Source organism: Buteo buteo, chromosome 9, assembly GCF_964188355.1.
Source record: "Buteo buteo chromosome 9, bButBut1.hap1.1, whole genome shotgun sequence".
Lineage (NCBI taxonomy): Eukaryota > Metazoa > Chordata > Aves > Accipitriformes > Accipitridae > Buteo > Buteo buteo.
The window spans coordinates 10,826,534-10,838,894 of record NC_134179.1 but is presented as its reverse complement, the minus strand read 5'-3'; the positions used below and the strand labels follow the sequence as shown (position 1 = coordinate 10,838,894).

The window sequence follows — 12,361 nt, the reverse complement described above, 5'->3', positions numbered from 1 at the left end:
ATTAGTTGAATCGAGTATCTGTATAGAAATGTATGAATCATATATATATCGATGATCTTGTAGACTACTTCCATGTGGTTTCTTCAGATAAAATATGTATCAGTTCCCTATGGTGCATGTTCTTTTTCTGGTGTCCTCTGCACAGCCTTCAGTTTATGTGCATCAATAGCATCTGGCTTTCAGGTTGCAGGTTGTAGGTGTCCTACCAAGACAATTCACGCTGACGTGTAACCTGCTCTGTTTGGTCTCCTCCTGAGGAACTCTGCAAGAACTTGCTGTGTGATGGATGTGCTTTTCGACAGTCAGTTCCTATTCTCTAGGGGCAGATGTACCTGTATGTCACCTGGCAATACAGTATGCCCAAGTAATTGAGGGAAGGCCTGTGATGAGCCTTTGCATGCTGCTTAGAACCCAGGTGATTCACGTGTGAAAGAAGTACAAATGCAGACCTTCCCTGAAGTGTGACTCTCTAGTAACTGAAGCATCATCTGTACCATGCAAAGAATAACTACCTGTCTTTTAGACAGCACTTATACTAAAAAAACTGAAGAATTGGGGGGGTTGGCAATGGCATTTCTTTTTCCTTGGTGTTTGGTTGTGTCCACTACAATATTCAGGTGATTTTTGTGTTATAGCAAGTTACTCCTCTTCCTGCATTTGGTTCCTGAGTATAATCTTTTGCCTGTACGCATTGTTACTGAATTCCATTATAGTGCTCTCACACCACTTTTGCACTTTATCAGGATCATTCTCAATTGCCATAGTGTTCTTTGAAGTTTTTTTGGTTGTTTTTTCTTATTCCTCCCAATTTTTGCCAATGGCAGTTCTGATAACTGTATTCTGTGTTCCATTGTCTAAATCATGAATGGCAATGTTGAATAAAATGAGGCCCAGCAGACACACACCCTTGTAGGAACCTCCACTTTGACAGTGAGATGTTGGTAGTTTCTTGTTTGAGTGCAGTATTCCAGTCAGCTGCACATTTATCTGACAATAATATCATTAAATAATACAATAATATAATTAAATATCAAAAGTTGCATTGTGCAACTGTATCAAGTATCTTTGTAAAAGTTAAGAAACTTCATATTGGCCATCCGTTATGAATTCTCAAAGCCTTTTACAGGGTGTCATGGAGGAGTTGGATTGGTTCTGTATTGTTTTCCTTGAAAAATCACAGTGAATGTTGTCACACTGTCTTGTATGGGGTTAATAACTTGGTATGTTATGAGGTAGGGAAAAAGGGTGACTCATCTGCATTTCCTCAGATCCTTTCTACTTTGTGAAGGAAAAAGGTATTGATACCTCTCTGAAGCCATGATAAACCCAGAGAAAAATCTGGTGGTATGTGAGAGTACATGACAAAAACTCCCAATTAATAATACCTTTGTTGACAGATCTCAGTCATCTGTAAATAAAATTAATATAACTTAGTGTGTGTTAGCATGATGTATTTCATATTCCTCATTGTTCTAAAAGTTAAAACTTACATTCTGTTTTTGTGCCTCAAGATAGTAAAATAGCATCATAATAGTTTTCAGTTTATAGACATTCATTAATGTAGCCAGTCTGAATTCTGTTATTCATCATTGTCTGCATCAGTGAGTATCATTCCTGATGTCTGCAGTGTGTGCTGGAATATTTACATTATAGCTATATTCTGCTTTCTGTATTCTGTCAGGGATGGGCCTGCTTGTGGAGAAGTGCAGAGCCACAAAAGCTTTCTTCTTGCATTCATTCTCCGGTAATTGTGATGGGTGCTCCCAATTACATACTGCATTAATAGCCAAAAAGGGTGCTAATCTGACCAGTTGTATTGGAGACAGATGTTTCAAGTTACTACTTTCTGCCTTTGGCAGTCACTTCCACAAGTCCTTATTTACTTGTGGAGGGGAAAAAAGTGGCATGGTAACTGAGACAAGAAGTTGTTATGCTGGCACATTAACTATATCATTTGTTTTATATAGAGACTTTAAAGGTTAATGTTCAGTGTGGTTTTGTGTTTTTTTTTTCAGTAATCCAAAGTCTGCTAATCAGAGGATAAACAAAAAAGTAAACAATGATGCATCATTAAGGATTCAAAATTTGTCTATTTTGGTGAAACAAATAAAAACTTACTATCAGGTCAGTAATTGTTTCTTGTATTATGTTTTGCCTAGAATTGTTTCCAAGAATTCTGTAATAGTTATGCCTCTAAGGGTAACAATAATAAGATTAATATTTTGAGATATTGTATGGATGGTTATTTTTTTGTAAATCTGGTCAAATTTTTTATCATGCTTAATTTACAGGTATAGTAGTAGTCTAGAAACACTTGTATGTGAATTATAATATGTTTATACGATAGGTATTCTGCATCTTTGCTCCTATAGTACATTAAGCAGTATCAGTTGGTATTTTCTGAATTGAGCCAAGTTTTGTGCCTATGAGAGAAATTATTAAATGTGCATTTAGTCTTTATCAAAAAATTTATTGGTTATAGAATTAATTTGATTTCAGTAGGAAAAAATCAGTGAGATGATAACAATCAGATGGGAATTCATAGTAAATGCAGTGATTATCTAATTTAGAGCTGTAAAATAGCCATTGAATTTTTGTGGTTTTTGCGATAGGTAAGAGCTGGTACTATGCCTTCTAGATGCAGAGCCTGAATAGAGTGGTGTACGCATGGACATGCTGTAGTAGGACACTGCAAATACCACCAGCATCCCTTACAGTGTGTCTTTCAGTGCCCTTCCACAATTCCCTGCACCTTTCTGCCAGGAGAGTCCAGATCTGGGAGAAAATCTCCTTTATCTGCCTTTTAATAGTGGGTGCATCATGACAGAGCCTGTACTGTTGTACGCTTTTCCTTGTGTGTACACACATAGTACATGTTCTCAAAAACTCCAAAGTGCAGTGAAAATTCCCAGCTGTCACTTACTGCAGAGGTCAACCACTGTACGTCTTTCTAGCTAGCACTTTGAGCTTCTGCGTACTTCACATCATTCTTTTCTTGGCGGCTACTATATGTGGGTATAAATGCTGCCTAGTAAGACCCATACGCTTTTCCATTTCCTGATGGTAGTCGTTTTTGACCAGGCATTAGTGTTTCACAACTGGTGCAACAGGAGGCTCAAACAGTGACAGGATTGATCTTTATTTAAATTCAAAGCATTCCCTGTGCTTCTTTGGCCTTATAGTATCAGCCAGTCCTAGTGCAACAGGATCAGGCAGAATCGCTTGCATTTAGGTAGCTTACCTTTGAATGATTCAGGATTGTTATTGTTGCTCCAAACCTTTGTGTTAGAAATAATTTATTATGGCTTTTTTAAAACAAAAGAGTATTCATACTCAATAAATGTTAAAATCAGTCACCATGCCTTTAATGGTTCAAGTTTGCCCTGTGGACGTGTAAGCTGTATAGAACTGCATAAACCTTTTTCCCCCTTTCCGTCCCCAGTCTCTCAGGCTCCTAGTACAAGTGAGGGAACTTGCAAACACTGCAGGTCTGGCATTTTAGTAGGAGTAAAGGCATTTAGTAGCCAAACTGGAACACTTGTTCAAATTTAAAATTGCTTTTTGCATGTGGGTATATCTGATTGAACATCAACACGTGTTGCTGATGGTCGCTCAGGTGTGCCCACATGTGTACAGGGAGGTGTATGCCTTGTGGTAGTTTCCTGGTTTTGGAGAGAAGTGTTGAAGGATGGACTGTAGTCATCGTTTCCTCTCAAACTTAGTGTGGCCTGGCAGCTGGTGTTTTCCCACAGCCTGTGTATGGGTTAGCAAGGCAGCATAGCAAACTCAGTTTCAAGAAGGGGTCAGTTTAGTTCCTGTCACCTGTGAAATTACCCAAGGCAGAAAAGCTAGTGCTTGACAAATGCCTTGGAATCAATCCGAGAGGCCTCTCGTAGTCTGGGGTATGCCTTGACAGAGGTGTGAGCCCTTACACCTGAGTGCTTTGGGCAGCTGTCTACACAGGTATCATGCTTGGTATATGTTCTGAATGGCATGCCTGAGAGTAGTGGAGCATAGAAGGTAATGATTGTGTTGAGATACAAGATTAATTAATGTCTGGAATGCTGCAGTAGGGATAAGATATTAATGGATATAAGGTTTTTTAATTTTTAGCATTCTGTTATCCTAACTCTTAAAACTCTTTATTGTGAGCTTGTCCATGCTGGGTTATTCCATGTGTTTTTATAACATCACTGGAAAACATTCTCAATTTAGTAAATAACTGCATCAGTGTTGTGTATATGTACTTGTCAAAAAAACGGCACTGATAGAATATAATGTTCAAAATTAAAACATCATGTTAGACTATACAAGTTTTTTGGTTCCTGTGTCATCTTTGTTCTTTTCTGTAATTACAATTGCATCTTCTTTTTCCGGTGAAGCTGCTTTACTTCCTTAGAGCATCACCAAACTCTTACTAGGTCCCAAACCAGTCTTTTGAGCCTATGCATTTCCTGGCAACATAAGAGTGTGGAATTGTTCTCAGCAGCTGATTCAGGAGAACTGATCCACCTATCAGGTTTTGTGGGCTTTGGAGGTTTTATACAGTGAGCTTCCATGACTCCCATGGGTGCTCTGTCAGCCTCATTTGACAGATGACGTGTGAGTCTTTAATAAAATAAATGCTAATGAACTCTACAAGTTTGTACAAGCAAGGCAGAATTCTGCAAATAGGCTTAGTTTATTTTTGCAGGTTAAATAACAGTTAAAATAAATATGTGAATTTGGGGAGACACAGGTTCCAATGTCAGGTTTTTAATAGAAGCAGTCATTTCAAAAGTAAGCACAAATTGAGAGCAGTTGCACCAAGCTTATTGATGAAGTTAACACTGTGTGACAGAAAAGGTGGTAGACATCTTTCAAGCAAGGTAGAGGTGTTGTAAGAAAAGAGGTGATAATGTCATTAGTCCATAGAGGACACATTTCTTGGTTACCCCTACTTGTACTCTCCCTCACAGTAAGAAGAGCTTTATAATAGCATCATGGAATTATTTGAGCTATTACAAAAAAACCAAACAACAAAAAAGCCACCAAGCCCCCACTTTTTAAAGTATGTGATTTTCTTTCATAGTAGCTATAAATATGCATTGAACTACTTATATTTTATCTGTTCTTTATTGATTTAAAACTTTCTGTGGTGTACTTCATATCTTTTTTTTTAATTTGAAAATTGTCATCAAGATCTCAGAAGTACAAGAGTCATGGTTGGTTGAAATTCATATTTGAGTAGGTCAAAGCTATTTTTTCCTTCCTTATAATTTGTCTTGGGCATGTGCAGTAAGAGTACATATTTTTCAGTCTAGTATTAATCAGTTCAGATATAATTTTTTGTCCTATATTAACTAGTGAGAACTTTCAAGTATAGCTATAGCTAATAATTTCTACAGGTGTTTCTCAAGGAATGCTGTCATTTTTCAAATGTGACTTAAAATGAGTTGACTTTTATGTTAGGTTTTTAGCTTACAATAATGACACATAATACGTGTCTTTTGGATATAAAGTGGTGATGGTTCTGGAATACATAGCTTTTGAGTATGAACATTTTATGTATTAATGAATCTGTCACTGTGGAAAAACAAAAAGCATGACTCCAGAGCTACTGATGGGATGGCATCTGCTGTGAGTAAACATCTGGGAACAGGAGGAGGACTATTCTGCTTCAGAAGAATTAGGCTCTGTCTAGACTGGGGATTTGACCTGATTACAGCCATTACTGGCTGACAGAAACTATCCATTGATACAGTCTATAGAATAGATAGGCAAAGCTGCTGCTTGAGTGCGTGGGACTTACCAAACTAAAACTCCGCGGGATCATGCAAATAGGATTTTGTAGCTTTATATTCAGGATTGTCCCAGCATAACTGCAGGAAAAAACCTGTAATTTTCACATCCACGTTTTGGCAAGGCCATCGAGACTATGGACATGAAATAGAGGAAGTTGATATTTTGTAGTATAAATGCAATTTAGAGCAAATAAAATAAACATCTGTCAATAAGCTAGTCAGAGAAACTAGAACACTAATGATTTAAAGGAGTTTTGCTACATTTTGAGACACAGGATCTAGTTGGCTTAAGATCCATAAGCCAGCTCATTGCCACAAGAGGATTTTACCATGTTGAGATGATCTTGCAAACCAATAAAACAAAGCTTTTGTAGAAGTAATTCGTACTTGTAAAGTTTTTTTAATTAGAGTCCAAATAATTAAGTATTAAACACGCATGTATTAAGACCTGAAAAATTTTAAACTACTTATGTAATACTAAGTTCTCTGTGGTGGTTAGTATTTGATGTTTGCTTTCATTCAATACATATGATTTAAATAATATTTTAATTAACTTTTATAGGAGAATTTGCAGCAGTTGATCATGATGTCTTTGCCAAATGTATTAATAATTGGCAAAAATCCTTTTTCTGGTAAGTTTATTTTTAACTAAGATGAAAATTTATATTGATGTAATAATACGTATTGTTTCACTGGGAATAAAATTAATATAGGATTAAGCCTTTCAACAGAAGATGGTGTAAATACTTTTAGCAAATAAGTGGTTTAATAATGAGTAACATTTTCTTTCTTCACACCAAAGGTCCACACTTTACAAAAATGTGTTCTGTCCAAACCTCAGCACTGGCTGTGATTAGGATTTATACTGAAACGAAGTGCATTTCCCAGCAACCAGTGAGCCACTGATATGACAAAGTATAAGTTTCATGTATTCCCAGCTACTACGCTCTCAACTTTCTTTACCTAAGCCACCCCTGAGAAAATTGGCAGTTCAATGAATCTCACTTGATCCAACTCCTAATCCTTGTTTTTCCTTCCCCCAAACTCTCCTGCTTCTCTTGCATCGTTACCTGAAAAATATTGCAATTACCTTCTTGCTTTCTCCCCTGAACTGACACTCTCTTCTCCATGCTCCCACCTTCTCTGCTTCCAGCTCTGAGAGTTGCAATTTTCAGACCAAGAAAATTAGCCTGTATGGACCCAGCTGACTATCCACAGCCACTTGGGAATCTCTGCACCATGCTCTCAATTCCAGAAGCACGGAGCAGACACACCTGGCCTGCATGGAGCCACTATGGATTGGGCAGAATTTATTTACTTGGGTCTAATGTGTCCCAGGTGTTCTACTTCTGATGTTCTAGCAGCTCAGCAGAGAGGTTAGGAACTACTCTAACAGGCTGTGTAGCTTCCCCTGGCTTTTTTTATTTATTTAAGATGTCTTATATGCCATGCTTCTGTGTGAGACAAATTTTTCTCATGAGCAAGAAGAACCATCTGTGTTACCTCACTTTTCAGTTCCAGGGTTCATAACGTTGACACTTTCCACATCCCATCTGCATATATCCCATTTATATAGGTATCTTTTATTTAATATTTTTGATTTTTGCTTTCTGCTTTTGAATATTGCTGCTTATGCTTCTGAGGTCACAGCCTTTTAAGTTTTTATATGTGTAGATGCTGTAATCTATCGTATGCACCAAGAAGTGTGAATGTGGTCTCTTCTTTTCCAAAAGAATAGAATCCATCGTGCTTTTATATTTTGATTCCAGACTTTCTTAAGATTTTTGAAAGACTCCATGGGTTTGCCTAGAAATGAGATTTAGTGGAAGAATGGATTAAAAAAAACGGGTCATAGTATTGTTTTTGTAGTGACATTTTTTATTCTCTTCAAGATACTGAGACAAAATATATCTTAACAATAGTGCAGTATAAGATGAAATTTTATTAAAAATGCACTGCAAAAATCCACAAAGATAATTTAGTATTCAGTTGTCTACATAAAAAACTGTGCTTTAGTCATTAATAAGAAGGCTTCTTCCCATTTTGGGACCTCAGCGAAGTCTGTGTAGCTTTTGTGGTTTGGCAGCTGGAACCTCTGGTGGTGTAGGCATTGCTCTCCTGTGGGGACATTACTGGATTTGTGAGAAAATAAGGACTTTACTGTAGCATAGCCCACATATTAAAAAAAATTTGTTGTGTACGGGCAATATTACTGAAGATGTTTCAGATTCCTGCCTGAGTTCATAATGGAGTTTGATCTGAATCAGAAGATAGACCTGTTCTTTTGGGTTCCATCCAGAACCTTTCCCCTTTGAAAGTTAGGACTGTTCTTGCTATGTCAACTTGAAGAGGACCTTATCCCTACAGGGATTTTTAAGTTTTTTTTCTTTAGTGGGCAAGTGTAGTAAAATCAAACCTCAGTGACCTTTTGAGAGACTTACAGTGTAAATCTAACTGCATCAAGGCGAGCCCCCATAGTAAAAGTTGATTCTCTGATAATAATTCAGATTTGGTCCACTAAAGCTTAGGCTGTAGCTGTCATTTTTCACAGCAATGTCTCCCAGTTTTTCCCCTTTGCACTACTTTGTACTTAAGGAATGATTAGTAGACAAATACCAGATGACAAATTGCGGAAGGCAAGGGCAGATAAGATTTAAGAAAGAGAAGTGTGTTTGACTGTATCAGAGGCAGTTGGCTAATAAAGGAAAATGCAGATAGAATGCTGGATTTGAGCTCTGGTAAAAAAAGAGTTCATCAGAGACTTTATCAAGAAGCACTTCAGTTGAGCTAATTGGCAGGAAGCCTGTTTGAGGAGAAAATGGGAGAAGAGCTACAGCCTGTGACTGTAAATGTTAAGTTAAATTACAGAGGAAAAGGAGAAAGGAGATAATCATGAGGCAAATGTTCTTTAACAGGGGAAGAGGAAAGATAAAAACAAGTTCATATTTTTGAGGGAGCAAGCCAGGGGAGGATGGAAGGCTGCAGAGGGTATGAAAGTCAGGGATAAGAGTGAGTGCAGAGAAGATTGAAGGATAGGATAGGATAGGGTAGGGACAAAGTTCAAGCAGCAAGTTGGAGAGTGTAGAAGAGAATGATCTATTTCTGCATTTGTGATGGAGAAGAAGGAAGAAAAACACAGAAGATGGTTGGTAGCCATGGGAAGCTGAGGTTGTTCAATATTTTACCATGTTCGTTCAGGGAATGTGGGGGAGAGACATGGAAACTATGTTCAGGTAGGTTTTTAAAAGCCAGTCAAGAGATGCTGAAGCAGTGTGCAAATGAGTATCTGAAGAGGAGTTCAGGGATTGGTTTAAAAAAAAAAAAAAAGTGTGATAAATCTATTGGGATAAGTGAATGTAGGATGTGAGATGCTGGGATGGATTCCTTCTATTACAATATTCTGGTTAACCTCTTTTGATTAAGGCAGGCAGCCAGGTGGAATTCCCCTTCTTCAGCTGAAGTAGCATGCTTCTGATGAAACATGTTCATTGATGTTTTCTAGTTCTATGTAAAAGACTTCACAACTCAAGTCTTTGGGATACAAGAAGTCTGTATAAATGATTAAACATCTCCCATTTGACTTTGTGTTCTTTGTAACTTATCTGTTTGACAAACCTCTTTTGAAAAATTGAAACATTACATGTTCATTGGGATTATACATACCTCCCTCTAAAAGAAGCAGGTTGAGTCAATGTTGGAAAAAAGCTCTCAAATTAGTATTATAATGCACAGAGAACTCCTGAAGCTATGGGGAGGATGGAGAAGCTTAGCATTTGTCTTTCATCTCTGCTTTATGGCAGCAGGCTTGACTCTTCACTGAAAACTAGTCAAAATCATTAAGAGTTCTGTATCCTTTTTGGCCTTTTCTTGATTTCTTCTTAATTTCATCTTTTGATCAAGATTACCTCGTATCTGTAACTTTTTGAGAAGGATTTTACATTTGTTTCACTTACAAGGTACTGTAGTGGATCAAATCAAAGGACAATTTTGCAAGTGCTTGTAAGTGAATGGTTACGTCTTTCTTATGTGGGGGTTCATCCAAAATAGACTTAGTTGCCCAGTGTAGAAGATTGCAAACTGCCATTTAGGAAAGAAGGTTCTGGTTGAGTTTTCTTTTAGATGCTTATAATCATCTCATGGTCATTGGAGATCACCTGTGATTACTGAGTCCTTTAAAAAAAGGGACTTCAGTAACTTAGGTCAGGTTCAAGAATGTCTGTGCATACTTCAGTACATGGTAGACATTCACTGTTTGCTATTTGGACTGAGAGTGAATCTGTTGGTATCGGTAGTAGTTACACCAGCTGTGTCGCAGAGTACAGTTTTGCAGAATAAAGGTCAGATTTCTAGCCAGACCCAGCATTATTATATTTGATAGCATAGCTTTTGTCTGGTTAGCTAACAATGAAATAAACTATTGGCTGAAATCCAGAGTATATTGTAGAAAGGATGCTATTAGGACCCTTTTATTCCTAGATAGCCCAATGGATAGTGTTTTGTTTCAGTAAAGCAAAATGATATATGACCATATAGAACTTAATTTCAGCTAGTCTAAGCTATTTTGCCATCCTTAAAGCGTTTGCTTTATGGCATTTATATTCTAGATATAGTGTATATTTAGTAGCAAGACGAGGACATTTTGAAAGTAAAAAGTAAAAAACATCTTTACTGATCCGTAAATAGAGTTCTTTAACTTAAGCTTCTTTAGGAGATTTAAGATGCTTAAGGCCAGATTTGGAAATACATTTTGATTTTTAGATGTGCAGATGAATATCTAATACAGCTTTATAAAATAATTTAAATGAACTTGTCACCTTACTCTTACAGCTTGGGGGCGGCAGATAATTTAAGCAGTTTTGTAACTATCTCAAGATACCTGAGATGACAGCTGGAAACTTGTAGGTCTCCAAAGCACTTTCGGAAGTGTCACTCTGAAGTTTTGCTTTACAAAGGGCTGAAATGATGGTTTTTTTCCGTTTGAAATGATTATGGATGTTAAGCCATTTGTTAACACTGTAAGTTGGCAGTTAAATGGCAAAAAAGGACTAAGTTGAAAGCTGGAAAGATGGGGGTTTCTTCATCTTTTTGTTTTCTAAACTAGGTTAACATAAATTATATGAAAACAATGAGAAAACCTGATGGTTTCTGAGGGATAAGGGAAGAAGCTCAGATTACCATTTTACACCTACCATTTTTTTGTTCTTGTTTTCTTCTTAGAGCCAGGTACTGAAGAAATAAAAAAACTCCTCCTGCTTTTACTTGGTTGTGCAGTTCAGGTAAGTTTAATTATGTTTATATCTGTATGAAATGGTTTAAGTGTTCCTGATCTCTTTTCTTACTATTTTAATACCTGAGGTGGTATACAACTTTGACCTTCCTTCCTCTAGTCGTACTATTGCATTCCTTGAAAATCTGGATATTCTTACAGTTAAAATGGCTACAACTGTACACCTCTTAGTTTTATTGTACAAATATAGCAAACTGTTTATGTAGTATTTCTAATAGTTTATTAATGGCAATATTGTTAATTCACCTGATACTGTAAAGAAAGGAAGACAATGGTAAAGTACTGAAGAATTATGTTACTGAAACTCATATATTTTACTGAAACTGTTTCATGTATTTAATAAACTTTTTTGATGGAGTGCTGTTCTTATTAGGAAAATTTGTACTATTCAGCTAATTAAACTGAAAAATTAGAATCAGTTATGTTTGTAACATCTTAAGCAACTTGAGTACTAGAGAAGACAGTGAAAAAAATACCTGTGGAACTCACTAGCATAAAATTTGAATAAGTAGCTATTTTAAGAAACCTCTCCTTTTCCCCATTTCAATACCTGTTTTTTCTTTATCGTCAGTGTTGAAAGTTATAATTACTGTAATATGGCATAAATGAAGTATTTATTGGTCAACAGAATTATTAGATAATATGTGATCATTGTAATGTCAGTTTTATCATTTTTAGCTGTTAGAAATACAAAGGAAGAATGAAAATGCTTGTGAGTATACATATAAAAGTATATAAAATAGATGTCTTTATTTATAGTGTCAGAAAAAAGAAGAATTTATTGAAAGAATCCAAGGTCTGGATTTTGACACTAGAGCAGCTGTTGCAGCCCATATTCAAGAGGTATATTGGGGGTTTTGTGCTTTTAATTTTTTTGGAGGTGGAGTATTTTATTGTAAGAAAATTAATTGCATTTGTTCAAAAGCAAGTAAATCAAATTTGTGATTTGTATATCTATTGGTTTTAGTAAGCAAAAAATGCCTTTACCTTTTAACTTTATTCACGAAAAGATTGCATGATAAGCTCTTTTGGATTACACTGTTAAAGCAGTACCAGGGAGTAAGTTTGATGCTCCAAGAATTTCTTAGAATTACAGCAAATTACTTAAGTGAAATGTTCATCTGCAAATTTATTTATAAAATATAATTCAAATCCCATATATGTGATATGTAATATATATTTTGTCATAGTCACCTTTTGCTTTTTATTTTGCCAGAAGTACAAGGTACTACTTTCAGGAAGACAAGGAACTGTTCCATTATGTACAATTTAGTTTGTTTTAAATGTTTTT

General features: G+C 36.3%; 1 protein-coding gene across 2 annotated transcripts in view; it reads left to right on the top strand.

The window, feature by feature from the left end:
- Positions 1–12,361, top strand: part of CCDC88A (coiled-coil domain containing 88A) — an 82,690-nt gene that overhangs the window by 17,339 nt on the left and 52,990 nt on the right. For both annotated transcript variants that reach the window (XM_075035370.1, XM_075035369.1), the window contains exons 3-6: positions 2,016–2,124; positions 6,346–6,415; positions 11,001–11,059; positions 11,830–11,913. In XM_075035370.1, coding sequence (XP_074891471.1) covers positions 2,016–2,124; positions 6,346–6,415; positions 11,001–11,059; positions 11,830–11,913 — 322 coding nt within the window. The remainder of the gene's footprint in view (positions 1–2,015; positions 2,125–6,345; positions 6,416–11,000; positions 11,060–11,829; positions 11,914–12,361) is intronic.